The sequence below is a fragment of the Myxine glutinosa genome, chromosome 1 (genome assembly GCF_964187855.1).
Source record: "Myxine glutinosa chromosome 1, kmMyxGlut1.1, whole genome shotgun sequence".
In the NCBI taxonomy this organism is placed as follows: domain Eukaryota; kingdom Metazoa; phylum Chordata; class Myxini; order Myxiniformes; family Myxinidae; genus Myxine; species Myxine glutinosa.
Genome location: NC_136261.1, coordinates 128,822,444 through 128,838,722, shown reverse-complemented (window position 1 = coordinate 128,838,722; position 16,279 = coordinate 128,822,444). Strand labels below are relative to the sequence as shown.

Genomic DNA, 16,279 nt, shown 5'->3' with positions numbered 1-16,279 from the left:
TCAATTAATCGATTAATTATTTAATTATTCGATTAATGACAAAAAATTACAAATAATAATAAATTATTATTTATTTATTTTCATTATTAATTATTTCTTTATTTTCTTTCTCATCTGGGCAATATCACAGGCACCTTTTGAGCTCGGAAGCTAATATTTGGACATGACAGTGACCGAGTGATGTGGCTACAAAGGATATTTTTGATTTATTGATTAATCACTTAATTGATTCATTATTTATTGATTAAACAATTATTTATTTAAAAAATTTATTAATGCCTTATCTAAGAAAATTTCTAAGAGATACATCTTCAGATGAAGCACGAGTGGTTATGCTATTAGCCAATTGATTAAGAAAATATTTTATGATAATCTTTTCTTGATTTTAATTATGCAATTAATCAATCAATTATTGTGCACCTCTCCCTCCAAATACAGTCTCTATGAGCTGCACGGCGGTATTGCCGGGCGCCAGAGGCGCCCCGGCAATGCCGCGCTGGAGGATATTTAATTATTTGGCATGGGGGCGGTGTACTTTGAATGTATCTGTACTTGTTATGTATTTATTTTTGCTTGGTTCCGGGGCCACAATATATTTGATTTTTGCATCGATTGGTGAAATGTGTGTGCGTGCGTGCATGCACACACGTGTGCGCTATAACCACAGCCGCCACTAGCTAATTGTATTAAGGGAGCCCAATTCCTATCCATCCATGGATATTTCTTGTATTCCTATATTTCTGTGAGTCTGATTTGCATTCAGGAACAGAACAATTTTGAAGTTACCGCTCTATTATCTAAATGCTTAAAAACATGTTTAAAAAATTTATTTGAATTACGGATTTCGTGTTAGCAATGGCAGGTTCAAAGTGTCCATCGGGCAGAATGGAGTCATTGAAAACGCACATAAACATCGCATGTGCAAAATACCTCATTTCGCATTTATACATCATTTTGAAAGTCTCATATTAATTTGGACTGAGCAACATTTGAATTTTTGGTTTTTTTAATCTTCTATTTAATCTTTCAAACAACCATGCATTTCTTGGTGGTGCCTGAAGAATAGGAACATTCCTGCAAATCCATAATAACAGGCAGGCTACATTCCTCCAAAACATTCTTTGATCTTTTTCCTGCACTGCTCCTAACCCCCAGCTCCATCATTCGCTGGTACAGGAAATCAGCTGCCACCTTTAAAAAGTTTTTATGCCATGTGCCAGATCCCTGACAAGGTAGGATTTCATGAACGTTTCATGGTCATTCTGCTGTTGAGTGTTACAATCACTTGCACCTTTGGTTTGTCTATGCTGTATGTCAGATGTAAGATAAATATAGTCCTTTGCTCAATTTGACCCCAGCTGAAATTACTTTGGCAACTAAGCTCATCTAAGGTGCGACGCTGAAATTCCATGAGCTTCTTTTTCGTTTGAATCAAATGTTTTTACTTTGGATATTAATAATACAAATTCCCTTGAGAACAAATGTATTGTTTGGCAAACGTAAACAAGTATTATTATTAAAGCTCTTTGAAATAGTCAGGAAGTCTCCCAAAATGTTATTATTGCACAGCTTGAATTTGACTGAATGAATGAATGATCGTTTTAAGGCCATTTTCTCCGCTTCAGCGGCGGTTAGCCTTGCAGGCCCCATGACAATCATGGTTCCCTGTTTTGAGGCAATGCTTTTTATGGCCGAATGCCCTTCCTGACAACAACCCTTAGTCGCCTTTTACAATGCGCAGGGATACGGTGTACTTCTAAATAGGGGTACACACCCGGATCATTCATCTCATCAAGCTTGTACTCGATTTGCCGACCTCGGAAGGATGACAGGCTGAGTCAACCCCCCTGGTGTTAATTCAGCGATCGACCGGGATTCAAACTCAGGATCTTAGGATCCCAAGCCTGTGTCCTAACCGCTAAGCCAACACCAGGCTCTCAGCTTGCTTGAATTTGACTCCTGCATGAATTTGACTCCTGCAAAATAATTCGTTTGTTTGTTTGTTGTTTCCTTTTAATAGCATGCTCTTTTTGAAATGCTCTGATGTACCTTTACTGACTACATATGGGTCAGCTGACTTTAACTCTCCCCTCTTCTGGACTGGGTTTTGTTCTTTATTCAATGTGATCCAGCAAATTGCCATCTTGGTGCTCCGCAGGTGTTGTAGAAGTCATTTTTAAATACCTTGCCAATTAAATGTACTTTCCAAATTAAATTATTTGAACGCTTTCTTTACGATGACCTTTTAAACTGAGGGACTTTAAGTATACGTCTTTTTTTCTGTTTTGACAATACAATGGATCCTGATGACAAAACAATGGAGCCTGATGACAAAACAGTTGCTTCATGGAGGAGAGCAACCGTAATTTTATTAAATCCCCTGTCTGCAGGAGAGGATGTATCGACCTAATCCCTGCAATATTTCGTCTTGACTCGCAGCAGATTACACCAATCCTGCATGCTTGTTTCTCTGCAATTTTGATTCCTGGCTTCGTACGAATACTTTTTAAAAATAATTCTAGTTAAATTGATTGTTTTTAAAAGTTTAGCCAGTTTCTCCTTAGCCACACCTAACTTATTTTAGCCATGACCTGAAACAAGATTCTACTTGATATAATAAACATCTTGTGATGATAAAGCATTTTTCAGTGGATAGAACTGAGCGACATAAACCGACGAGTCCCAAAATGCAATGGCAGACATGTTGTCGACTTTAGGCCTGTTTGTGTAGCTCGAGCATATTGAGACAATCCACCATGATATCGATTATGTTATGTGGATACCGGTTTTAGACATACCGATTGGACTGCAAGACCGTTTAAATCTCTCAATTTGATGCAGGGAAATTAGCTTTCCACTGTGGTTTAACCTTGGTTAAAGATTGTCAGTTTTTTTTCATCGCCAGATATGGACTTTAAGTTGCCATTTGTTGAATTTTGCAAGCGTTGGCAGAATCCTTGTCATCTCGATTCTAGTATCTAGAGTCTAGACTATACAGGTTTGGTGGCTGTAGACGTCTTGGTCAAGTTTCCATCCCAGTTCTGGCGCTACGTTCCGCTACAGCATGATACTTTGGCCTGACTGCAGGAATTTTCAATTTGTCCAGGTCCCAAGGCACGGCTTGGTAATCTTAAAGGATAACTTCGGAACTTTAATATCCGGAAGAAAACAGATGACCCGATAGTTTTATCATCTGAAGCCCTTGCTCGTAATGTGAGGAACACAGCTTCAAACCCATCTACCACACCTCTGTCCATTGTTTACTGCTGTCCTTGGAAGTAATGTAAAAGTGCACATTACATATGTCTATTTTTGTCCTTGTTCTGCATGTGATTTATGTGTACGCTCTACTTGGGAGCCTTGGATCGATGCAATATGCTTGCAGACATAACAGTGCCTCAGAAGGATGACGTATGCTCCAATTGAATGCTTTATATGTGAAGCACCGGGACTGTGGGTTAAAGTTTGATCGTTTTCTGTTGGGAATCAAACTCAGACTAAATGACCTTGAGTCGAATATACTCACTCGTAGCTATAGTCTGTCATCTCTTATGCAACACTAGCAATGGATCACGTGACTTGACAGAACTATGAGGCATTTGTATTAATTTCAATGAAGTATTGCTCTCTTTACGGGTCGAGGGTCCCACGTCTGACCTCATTCCTGGATGCTGCTGAGGCCAAAGCTTTGTCTCATTGGCATCACCCATCAGCAGGCCGCTACTCGGCGCTTGCCTCTGTCTTGCTGCAAGACGGCATAATATTTGACTGTACTTGCACTGTTGCCTCGACATCCCACCCCTGAACATAATGGATTTTATATTCTCACCTTTTGCTTCAGGGCTCATGATGTTGAACATTTCACTTCTGGCTAATAACTATTGGGATTACAGGAGAGGTCGCGGGTATCGTATTCACTTGAGTCATGTAAGACTGCGTTTGAAGTCTAAGCCAAGTATAAACTGCCATTTAACGTTAGTATGCCATACCATCAGAGACTTGGTTAAGCCGGCCATCCAATTTGGTATCAAAGGCTTGTGGACTTTAAAGATGCTGCAATACCTTGGGATCTGGGGCCAAAAAGAGTAGCCAATCGTGTTCTGGTATCCTGAGCAAATGATAAGTTGCTTGTTTTTGAATAAGGGGGCTGTTTCTGCAGCACCATGATGGAGGAGCAACCTGCCAAGGGTGAATTTGCAGCTGTGAAAACGTTTACAACATGTCCATGAGCTGCCTCCTGCACCTTTGGAAATAATATTTTGGTAAATGATGAACACGGCCAAAAATTTGCTCATGTAGCAAAAAAAAAAATCTTGTTTGAAAGTAAATTAGCATGTGCGTGTACACACGCATATATGTGTACACACTCGTACACACACACACACACACACACAAACACACACAAATGAAGGCTGATACATCGAGACCTTGGAGGGCTCGATTGGGGGGCCCGAAGGTTCCACCTTCTGAAACCCACATTTGGGGGGAAACAACCAACAACGCGGGCACACATATGCACAAACATACGCACACCAACATACAGAATTATGCATGTTTTATTTATTTATTTTATTTTTAGCCTGTCTTTTCTGACTTTCTAATTTATAACAGGATATAAAAGCCCTTTTTACCCAATGTCTTTCCTGTCTTGTATTGTGGCTTTCACCATCATCCTCTATGTTGAATAGTCATTTGTTCTCATGCCAATTGACTTTGGGGCACAGCCCCCATTGAGCATGATGTTGACCAGCATTTTTGACCACACGGTGCAGGGGGAGTTGTCTGGTGCAATCTGCCTCACACTTTAAGAAGTTGGGGCAAATGGGGGCTATCAGGTTCGTCTTTTTTTTCTTTTTTCTTTTTTTTTTGCGAAAACGTAACTGCTGACTTTAACATCGTGTATTACACTCATCTTCTTGCTCTTTGTTGTTATCCTTTATTTTTGGACCACCCCTGCAATTTCTCTGGTGCCCTCCCCGTCCTCTTTCTTACCCGCCCATGTTTTTATTGTTTGTGCACATCCTTTGATCACTCTTCGATTATTTTTTTTTCTTCTTCCACTATTTCCTGAGGTGGAAACCTCGCGATGGCGTGCAGCATTGTTTACTTATACGAGATTTTTTTTTTCCGATCCTCTCCTTCCAGCGTGCGTTCTTGTATCTGAGGCTTACAAAGATGCCTGTGGAACTCCATCACCCTCATTTTAGTTGCGCGTGGTCATTGTGACTATATCATTTGATTTGTTGCGACAGCCTTGTCCGAACAAAGCACGCCGGGTCGTCATTGGTAATGAAACCAGTCATTGCGACAGGTCCAGCTGTCGGAGCCTTTGCTCTCGGTGCAACATCGTGCCAGATTTACTTGCAGGATGCCTCCGCCCCTCGGTCAACTTGCGTCACAACCGATTGTCCACGTTCGTTTGCTCATGGAATTCAATGCAACCCCTTCCCTTCCCCTTCTCCACGTCACACTATATTATCCTTAACTACCCTGTCTCTGTTGACCTTATCTGCCCTCTCCCCATGTAACACATCCTCTCCTGTCTATCTCCCAACCCACTGTCCTTTCTATCCATTCCACCTTTTTTATTTTCTGCTCTTGAACCTTGTATCTTTGTACCCGAGCGTGGGGACAGCAGTACTTCTGGAATTTGGTAATTTGTGACCGTCAACGAACTTGGTTAATTTATAATACGATCTGCCGTGCGTATCATTACTGGTTTTTCTAATCCACCATGTGCTTTTCTTCTGATGGTGATTCGTTTTGGTCACCTTGTAATTGCACCTTTCGGGGCAATTGGCTATTGTGAAGGTCGTAAGGATTGGGATTTTGGGGCGTATGATCGCTGTGAGGAGGCGGAGCTCATGGGTCATAGCATCTGTCTGCTTGCCTGCCAACCAGTCACAGTAAGCGTTCTGTGCTTGCAACCGCCTGGTCAATAGCTCCGGCTGTTTCAAAAGCATGGCTGTGTAGGTTGCATGTGGCTTGAGACGAATCGGGTGTAGAGAAAGTTAGGCCAGCCAGTCAGTTTGCACCATGTTCCTGTGGGTCAAAGGTAGTTGAGATTACAAGTTATGATTGTTTATGGTTTGAGATTTTTTATTTTTTTTTATAGCTATAAATTACAGTTGAGGTTGCCATCGACCTAATCTTCATTTTGCTCCAGATCATCAGATGACTTGCAACAGTCGTTGTCGATTACTCATGTCCAACAGCTATTGATGGACTGTAGGCCGCTGGAAAAGCTCGGTCCGTTTGAATGAGAACCATGGGTTCTCCGATGGCGTCCCCATGGCTCTCTGTGCGAAACGGCTTTCCTGGGAGTCTTTGTCGTGGCTCTCCACGTGCGGTGCATCGACCCATCGACATCGTTCAAAAGCGCAGACGGTAAGGGCAGCGTGTCCGATTCCCGCAGTCGGCTGTCCAGAGCCTGATTGCTTTAACCTATTCACCTACCTTTTTGAACAGGCTTTGGGGAACTGTTTTCTTTCATTTCATTACTTTCCGATTCTCTGATGAGCCGAAACCCTTTCTGGTCCATATCTTTCACAATAGCACTATGATGATGGTGGCTGCGAGCGTATCTTACCATTGTCGAGGTTCCCTGGGCACGGAAATTTGTTTGCATTTGACCCTTCATTAATTGTTTTCCAGGATGCCTGTACGTAAGTTTGCTTTGTAATTTGGAATATTAGTTGCCGTAATTAACACCATCTTTTCATTATTCCAATATTGTCATTCTGCATTTGCCATGAAAAAGTTTTTTGAAGTTTTTTTGTGAAATATATTTGGTGGAGATCTTTATTTCTAAATGTATTTATGTATGTATGTGTTGATTTATTAATTTGTGTATTTATTTATTTATCTATTTATTCCTAATATTGTCATGAAGCGGTAAGGGCAGCACAACCCTGGTGTTGGGCTAGCGGCTAGGGTGCCAGCCTAGGATCCTAGGATCCTGGGTTCGAATCCCGGTCGATCGCTGAATTAACGCCAGGGGGTTGACTCAGCCTGTCATCCTTCCGAGGTCGGCTAATTGAGTACCAGTTCACTGGTAATTCCCTGTTTGTCGTTAAAGGCGGCAAAAAGGGTTGGCGTCAGGAAGGGCATCCGGCCGTAAAACATTGCTTCAAAAAGGGGACCAAAAAAAACAACAACAACCACGGTTCCCGAAAAAGGCCAACCCCCGCTTTGCGGGGAAAAATGGCCTCTAAAGGTGGTTTTTTTATTTATTATTGTCATGAAGCCCTTTGATATTGATTATAATAGGCGCAAGAGAAAACAGTAGTTTAAAAAAAAATAAAAAATTGTTTTTTTTAATCTTTTGCCCAAAAATAAAATGCAGCTTAAATATTTTGTGAACCCCCCTTTTCCCATGCTTCCTCCCCCAAGCCCTCTCCCTCCAACAGATCTCCCGATGTCCCTGCTGTCCATCTTGTCACCCACTCCCTTTATCTTATGTTTTATGTGTCAGTTTGTCTTTTTGTCTTTTTGTGATCAATGTTTGCTCTTCAACGAGCCTCAATCTTGAATACAAAAAAAACCAAAAAAAGCCGACCTTTGCGCCAAAAGCATTTATTCCAGTGGTGTCAAATCACCCATCACTGCGATAAATGTGCAGAACTATCTGCTAACCGAAAAAGGTGCGACGTCTGCGCTGACTTTTAACTGGCATGGAACCATTCTTTAATAATTTGAGGCTAAACTTTTTGATTCCCCTCCATTCTCCCTCCACCCCTACATTCACGGTGCTCCTCAGGTTTTAATTCAGGGGTTTCGCAAATAATTTTGTCCTGCTGATGAAACCACAAATGCAGATAAGGTGCTTTTCATTTGTTTGTTATTAATGTGCGAGTCCACGTGACTATAACACTGCCCTTTTTGGTTGGGTGATCCATTGCCTTGTGGCGATTTGTGTCTTGCAGTCAATTAGCAATGTCTCGTTTGTCTCAATTTCGTGCCACCTGTAGACGCCCTTTGTGTATGGCAATATATGTGTCATTTGTGAACGTAAAATCTCCAATTAGTGGATGTGCTCATCATAAATTTGTTATGGGGAGAGGATGATAGCGCCACACTTGGAGATTGGAAGAGCGACTGGTAATTGCATTATCATGGTTATTTTGTGCGCTTTCAAGAAACATTTCTGATGCAGGTTGAGAAACAAAATGTTCTTTGTGTAGTAATATTCATTCTGAGGACATCATGTGTCGCTGTATCTAAGACATTGTCGTTGTACGTGTGACTGACCTTCACTGGCAAAATGAAAAACTTTTGAGAGCAATTCCATGCTTGAAATTCCGTACTAGATACATTGCACAATGCAAACTTTTCCCGGAAATTGTAATTGGCCGACGACAATGACACTGACGTCAACAACCGTTCAGTTGCTTCCCAATGAGCTTGTGCATGATGCTTTTGTTTAACCAATACGAGTTCCCTTACCAAATTTCAACACAGGAGGCCATCAGGCCCATAAAAAGCCGGCACAGTGGTTGCCAACATATGGCTGTTTGTTCATGCTCTGTCCTTTTAAAAAGCTGAGCGTCGAGCAAGGAAGCAGCATTGACCATTTTTAGTCTTTGGTACGACTCTGCAAGGGTTGAAACCGCCGACCCCCCAGACTCGGGAGTCGCTCCAACCATTATGCCACTGAGGCTGGTGATCATATGTATGATCAATTGTAGGACATCAATTGTTGCTATATATTTTTTCATGAGTTTGCGCAATGATCGACATTCAATTTCTGACCGTTGTTATGATTGTTTTTTTTGTTTGTTTGTTTTTGGTTTGGTTTTGATTGATTTGTTGTTTTTATTTATTTCTTTATTTAACTTGTGTTTAACATTGCACAAAATTATTTGGTCTGGCAGGACACTACAGTGAGTTAGTGCACTTTTACTTTGAGTTGTCTTATCTGGGTCTAATTCCCACCACGACTATAAACTGTCAGATTGCTGCTTCGCAGGCAGATTGTTGAATCGTTGAGCTTTGTTGTCCCTCAGGTGGATGTTTATCTGGGTGTTGCTTCGGCTCGGATTTATTGGTAGATGGGAAAGATCTCACGCTGTCTTTTGACTGAAATAGGAGATTAGTTATTGTCAGCACACTGAACAAATTACATATTCCTGCTTTCGCAGAGAAGGCACCAGTGTGGCAATTCAGTCTGGCCTTATCTATTAAATGAATTTCCTTTTTGTGTCCCCTTGGCTCGATGACTAATTGACGAGAAGAGGGAATTAGATAAACCATTATCCTAGTCCGTAGCCAATGCAAAAATATTTAACAAGCTCAGTAATGAGACCTGGTCATGTGTTAAAGCATGGCGACTATTCTTCTGGTAATAGGGCTAGAGATTTGTGAAAGCTGAAAGCTTTGTTTCAATGTTGCTTTGCTTGGGATGTTGCCTGTGACTTATTCTGGCACAACAATTTATTGGAGACTTTGATTAATGAGTTGAGCTCACATTTCTTATGGATGAGTGATGCTGCAAACCTGGAAAATGCGAGAGTGTGCATGTGCGTGTGCATGCGTATAGTTGGTTATCTCCAAATACGAGTTTCAGATGGTGAAACGAGGCCATGCCTTGATGCGTCCCCCTCTGTGTGTGTGTGTGTGTGTATGTGTGTGTGTGTGTCTGTGCGTGCGCCTGCCTGTCTGTGTGCGTCTGCCTGTGTGTGTGTGTGTGTGTGTGTGTGTGTGTGTGTGTGTGTGTGTGCGTGACTGCGTGTGTGCGCGTGCGTGTGTGTGTGCGTGTGCGTGTGTGTGTGCGTGTATATTCATCTGGGTGTCTGCAAGCATGCACATGTCTGTCTGTCTGTCTGTCTTGTATTTATTTTCTTCTCTCCCCTTCACCTCGTCTTTTTGTGAGCTTTGGTGCTCACAATGCACCAGAGGGCGTGCAAGATACACGATTGGATATGTTGGAGGCTTTAATTTGAATTATGGTATTTGTAAAAATGAATATGTAGGGTTTGCAAGTGGACGGGGCAGATCGGTGTAATACAGTGACTGCATTTGCTATTTGTATGAAAAAAAAATTCAGAAATGATTTTTTTCTTTTTCTTCAAGATCAAGTGAATGCAGTTCCCTTGACATCATAACTGGATGGCAACCAGCTGTGTGCCAATTTCACTTTTTGCCTAAATCGGTTGATGGAGGAGTTGAATTAATCAAGACATTTAAATTTATTTACAATATTTCTGTACAATATTTTGTTTATTTCTGTACAATATTTCTGTACAATAATTACAAAGACTTATTTCTGCATGTAGTATGATAATGGTAAGTTATGCATTCCATGATGGTAAGTTTAGGGATTGGTGTTTATTAATTATTAGTTAATTAGTTCTGGGCTCATCACAAAGGCAGAGTTGAGGTTGGTTAGAATTTTTTCCACCATTTCAGGTGAAAAATTATTTAGAAGCCAAGAGGCGGGGCGGAAGTTGAGGGAGGAGTAGTGTGTGAAGCAGAGAGTGCGTGGGATGGGTTGAGTGCATCGGCTTTGAGGAAAACACTGAGTTCTGACATTGTTCAGACACCACATGAGATATTACGCATGAACTTCCCCACAAATATTTTGTGCTTAGATTGAAAGCGTCTGGACTACGATGGAGTGATTTTGAAATTGCCCGCACATAGTTGAACACTTCCTCAGCTTTTGATCTCCCGGCTCAAAATCCTGAGATGCAACTCGATGGTGTTCAAATTGCACATTTATCTGCGTTTTCCAACTGGATTTGTGACGCCGATTTGGTCGAGCATTAATCTTCAGAGGGGTAGCCATTTGCACGCTCGTGTGTCAGCCAAGTGCGTTGCCAGTTTTCTCTCGCATGTCCCTCTCGTACCAACTTGAGTTGCTGTCAGCACATCTGGCGTCCGTAGGGTAAAACGAACCTATCTCATGATTAGCAGACGTGATCCACCTTGAGGGTGTTTGGATAACATTTGGAGAATCTACAATGAAGCAGTTTGTAGTGATGTGGATCTTTTACCAGAGACAATTCTACAAGGTAGCCTCAGGTTTTTGAGCACAGACAGGTTGGACCGCTCATACTAAACATGAGGTTGATGTGGTTTTCTGGCTTCCCTCAAGATTTCCACGCACTTGTGGTTTCTATTAAATTGCAAATGATGGCTCTATGTTAGGTTTGCCTTCCATGTTGAGAAATCAGGCTACGCTGCTTGAAGGCAAATGCCTCTTAGGATGCACAGAAAAAACATGGATGCAGGAGGTAGCATTTGGCCCATCATGCTTGTGCTCCATTAACACCACATGAATTCAATCTTGGTTTATCGACATATTTAAGGGGGTGGGTGTGGAGGAGTGGACGACATCACCACGTTGTTGTATAAATATAAACGGCCCTTCGTATTCGCAAGAGTTACATTCCTGGAAAACCTCACAAAAATGCAGATACCTTGGCTTAAAGAGAAGAGGTTAGGTTCCCGGGTCAGAATGAACATCGGGAGGAAATGGTAAATGTTTAAGATCAATTATTAAAATAATTAATAGTACAGTATAAAGAACTGTTTTATTGAAGTTTGATGATTATGACTATGTGGTGACGATGGTGGCGGTGTTGTTTGGTCGCACCATACACTCGAGCCAGCCTATCTAACAAATTAACTTTTTTGCTCAAACTCGTCACTTTCGACTGTTTCTTTCCAGCAGACCTACCTTCCCTACTCATCTTGTGATTAGAGGCCATGAATAACAGTAATTACAAGTTCATGAAAGCAAGGCAAGAGGAGAAAAGAGGTGTTTGCGGTTCATAAATGAATTGCAGTACCCCACACGGTGTCCCAGAAATCCCTACGGAACGTAAAAAGTCATTTTCATTTTTATTTTTTATTTTTTGTATTGAAAATATGGTCCATTGAAGTCTGTCTAACAGGTTGACCATTATGATGGATTAACCTATATTTGTAACAAACAATAGTAATAAAATATTGTCCTGTCAATAGCCGATGAACACCAGCCTTGGACGAATACCCGGAACGGTTTTTAATTCCAAGGCGAACAGCCGAAATTGGCGGTTGGTTTTGTCGCGCGCGGGATAGCAGGAAGTGAAGTGCTTACCTGAACAGTAGCACACGGATTTCATCCAGAACCCACAATGAATAAACGAACACAACGAATGAGAAAGGCAACAAATTTAATGAAAGTAAATCAAAGAATAAAATGAATACTGAGGTAAAACGTATATTCTCTACTGTGAGACGTCTCCACTCGGTCACAAATACAACACACAGGGGAAAGGTAATGAAAATAAAATGTGTCTTTTGGATGGCCGGTACTCGGCTCTACTCCCAAATGGCATTTAGGAGCTTGGTGGTCATTGAAGCTGGAAGCCTCACATATGCGGGAAGCATGCAAGATGGCCACGGAGTTGTGCTCCTTAGGGCCACGAACGTGAGTTGCTTTGTGAGGGCGGTCCTCTTTTGGGTCCATCTGCCATCTGGGGAAGCACAACGAGGACCCAGTTTACCACGACCTCAGCAGTGTCCGAAAGACCTATAAAAAATCCTTCTGACTCGGCAAAAGCATTCCTCTCAGGTGCACACACAAAGAAAGATGCAGTTTCTCTCTGGAACATTCTCTGCTCTATTGTCACCCCGACCAATCGCAAGCTCAGGGGTGTGGCCTGCTGGCTTTGCTTGTCGTGAGTGTTCATTAAGGCGTGGCTTACTTGCTGATTGCCAATGTCCGGGTACTGTCGGCGGTTGTGGTGGTTAGTGGAGGTTTTGCATGGTCGGCCTTGTAAATGTAAAACGTAAGGGAAAGCGACAAAGGGAATTTACATACTACATAATTCACATATTCACAACTAACCTTAATCGCTAACTAGTTGAAACAGCTTCACCCCTCGTGTGAAGATACAAACAATCTTAAGCTCCAGTTTCCATACTTAAACACATCAAGACGTCTCCATGGTCCATGCTGTAACTATATAATCCTATCTTTACTATGGGATTCCTCCATCTACCCCCACAAACGTAACAATATTGTTGCAAAAATATTTTTGTGTTCCATGTTTAATTCTGAGACACCTGGCCTGTATGTGTACAGTATAAAATCTGCGCACCCCCTGCCCCCCCTCCCACATGTCCCCAGTGTTGATGGTTGGGTGGAAGTGAGGAGGTGCAGCAGTAGGATAATGGGGGCTTGCAATCTCACGAATACTGGAGGATGATGGGTTGTGAGTAAGCAGACTTCCTCAGACAAAGACCCAAACCCTCAGCACATCTGCTTTTATTCCCGAGACATGACGATTATTTTACAAATAAACACGGCCCTTCCATATGTGAGGGGTCAATTGAGTGTTTTTTTGTTTTTTATTGTGCCGACTTTTGGCAAAATTGGGGCGTTGGGATATATGTATGTATGTATGTATGTATGTATGTATGTATGTATGTATGTATAAGCCTGGTGTTGGCTTAGCGGTTAGGGTGCCAGCTTAGGATCCTGGATCCTGGGTTCGAATCCCGGTCGATCGCTGAATTAACGCCAGGGGGGTTGACAGCCTGTCATCCTTCCGAGGTCGGCTAATTGAGTACCAGTTCACTGGTAATTCCCTGTTTGTCGTAAAAGGCGACAAAACAGGGTTGGCGGCAGGAAGGGCATCCGGCCGTAAAACATTGCTTCAAAAAGGGGACCAACAAAAACAACAACAACCACGGTGCCCGAAAAAGGCCAACCCCCACTTTGTGGGGAAAAATGGCCTCTAAAGGTGGTTTTTTAAAATGTATGTATGGATATATATATATATATATATATATATATATATATATATATATATATATATATATATATATATACATATATATATATATATATATATATATAAAAGATTGGAATTGTACATTTTTACCTGTGACCTGAGGCAGGTCCAGAAGAGCTTTACATTGCTGTTGGGGCTCTTGTTAGGGGGGGAGGGGGGACGCGGTCGACTTTTGAAATGGGCACCCATTGGTCGGACAGATGCCGGACCACACCTGCATCTGTCGCTTGACTCCACCCACCATAGCCCCGAGACAAGATGATATGGCTGCCATCTTGGTTTTCTGGTTGGTCTAACACATTAGGCTTGTTGGCCTCTGCTGCTCAAGTTTGTTGCATCAAATTTCCATTGGCTTTGTTTTGGTCGAGTGTTATTCAGGATGAGCGATTCCGAAAAATCTAATATTTTGAAAAATAGAAAGGTTCAATCAAGCCCATCAGAACAGCAGAGTAATGAAGCGTTATGTTATGTTACATAATCGAGTGTTAAGTTGCACAAATTATTTTTTTAAAGCATTATGTAATTCTTGAACGGTGCCATATTGGGGTTAAGCAATCCAGGACCGTGTGACAAATCAACTCGTTCTCTCCGTGGAGACCGACATGGCTGAGAGGTGTCAAGTTAATTTTTAGCTCACCTGGAATGAAGTTCAAGGGAGCTTATGCGATGGCGTGTCGTCCGTCAGTCCGTCTGTCAGTCCGTAAACTTGCAACTTCTTCTCCGAAACAGTTGAAGGGATTGCGACCAAATTTGGCACAGACATATTTGTTGTGTTTTGACTACTAAAGTTTGTTCGCGGCATTAAAAAAAAAAAAGGGGGGGGTTTAAGAGGGTCTACCGGGGCCGGGGTTCAAAGTGGATCCAGGTTTGACCCCCAAAATAGGAATTTGCTTTTTCCTCTGAAACTACACACACACACTATTTCGATGAAATTTGACCACGACTTTCACCACCCATGCTGTACCAAAGTTTGTTCACGGCGTTAAAAACATCTTCACATTTAGAGGTCTACGTGGGGGGTTGCTCCCCGAAATCTGTGTTTGCTTTATTCTCAGAAACTACACGCAATTTCGATGAAACTTCACCACAACCTTCATCACCCGTGATGCACCAACAGGGTTTATGTCCGGGTTGGAAGTGATGATGGCGATGACATGTGGGTTGCGTGGTTGGTGGTATTTCCGTTCAGTGTTGTGTATGTGTGAGTGTGGTGCTGTGGACCAAGTGCTGTTGTTTGCTCACCTTGTCCAGTTACTTGCACCGTCCATTTTTCGCCATTTGTAGCAGAGATGTGTATTGTGTGGGCAGGTTCACAGTTTCCTCAGACCACCCTCTCGGCTCTTGATGTGGCATGCTTCCAGCATCTGTGTTTGTTGCACAGCGTGTTGAGAACATGGGTCCCATCAACGTCAAATTTGTCACTAGATTGCAGGCAATGGCGTGCTATGGCTGGCTATCACTTTTCCAAGCCTACATGTTGGTAGGTCTCAGGAGATGGAATGGAGACCTGCCGTGTGTCTGTGGCTGTGGCTGTGGCTGGCTCTAATCTCCGCATTTGGGTTTCAAAAAGAGGAACTGAGTCCTCCCAGGTTTCAAAGCCTCAGTTTCTGTAAGGGATCTTGCTTGATTCATGGACCGGTTTGTGAAGTTCTCAGTTTTGTCCCGAGGGCTCTTTTGAGGATCTCTTCACTGAGCCCTGAACAGCTTCCAACTGCAGTTCGTTTGTAGTATTATTCCCAGGGATATTTTTAAGATCCGAGTTTCTTTTTTTTTATCATTCCCATTGCTCCAATTGTAATTCACACAATTTCGGCGTTCAGCTTTCAGGCTCATTTCACTTCGTTTTTGAGGTCTAGGTATTTGCTGATTTTCTTGATTTATGAGTTGCTTAGGCCAAAATAGCTGGGATACTTCAATTTTCTGGGATACTTCAAAATAGCTGGGATAAAAAAAATCCATGCCTTCTTGTCTTTTTTTGCATCTCAGCACTACATGCAGTCACAATGCTTTGTTTTCTATGGTCACGCTCTATGAAATCATTCGGTCGTATGTGAGCTTTACTTCCTTGTTTTCAGTGATTGCCTTTAGTTCATGTTTCCATGAGTTTCCTGGAACTGGGATATGGAGACTTTTGCAGATGTCCCGATGGATTACTCTACATACCTTGTTGTGCCTTTGGGTGTATAGCTGTTCTGACCCGAGATTTTTACATCCCTATATGAGGGCTTGTACTTTTTCTGCCTTGCAGAACATACACCTGTCCAATTGACTCAGTCCTGCCATTTTCTTTGTCATTCATATAGTATCCTTGGGCATTTATAATGATTTGTTCTCTATCCTAATTGAGCTGACCTCTTCTTGGCCATTCCAATCAGCCTTCCTTGTCTATGCCGAATCTGTCCAACTCTTTTTATATCTTCCTCCTCTTTTATCATTTTCCCTGTTGTTGGTGTATAACTATTGCTGTTTCGGTTTCATGCATGACATCTTTCATA

At 42.1% G+C, this 16,279-nt stretch overlaps 1 protein-coding gene across 3 annotated transcripts in view; it reads left to right on the top strand.

Moving 5' to 3' along the window:
• The window catches only part of LOC137428366 (3',5'-cyclic-AMP phosphodiesterase 4C), a 465,981-nt gene that overhangs the window by 275,817 nt on the left and 173,885 nt on the right, over positions 1-16,279 (top strand). The window contains exons 1-2 of one of the 3 annotated variants that reach the window (XM_078777050.1): positions 5,900-6,055; positions 6,167-6,387. The exons of the other annotated variants lie outside the window; for them this stretch is intronic. Of the exons in view, the coding sequence (XP_078633176.1) occupies positions 6,260-6,387 (128 nt within the window). The 5' untranslated portion in view covers positions 5,900-6,055; positions 6,167-6,259. Of the gene's footprint in view, positions 1-5,899; positions 6,056-6,166; positions 6,388-16,279 lie in introns of those variants that run through there. 3 annotated transcript variants of the gene reach the window in all.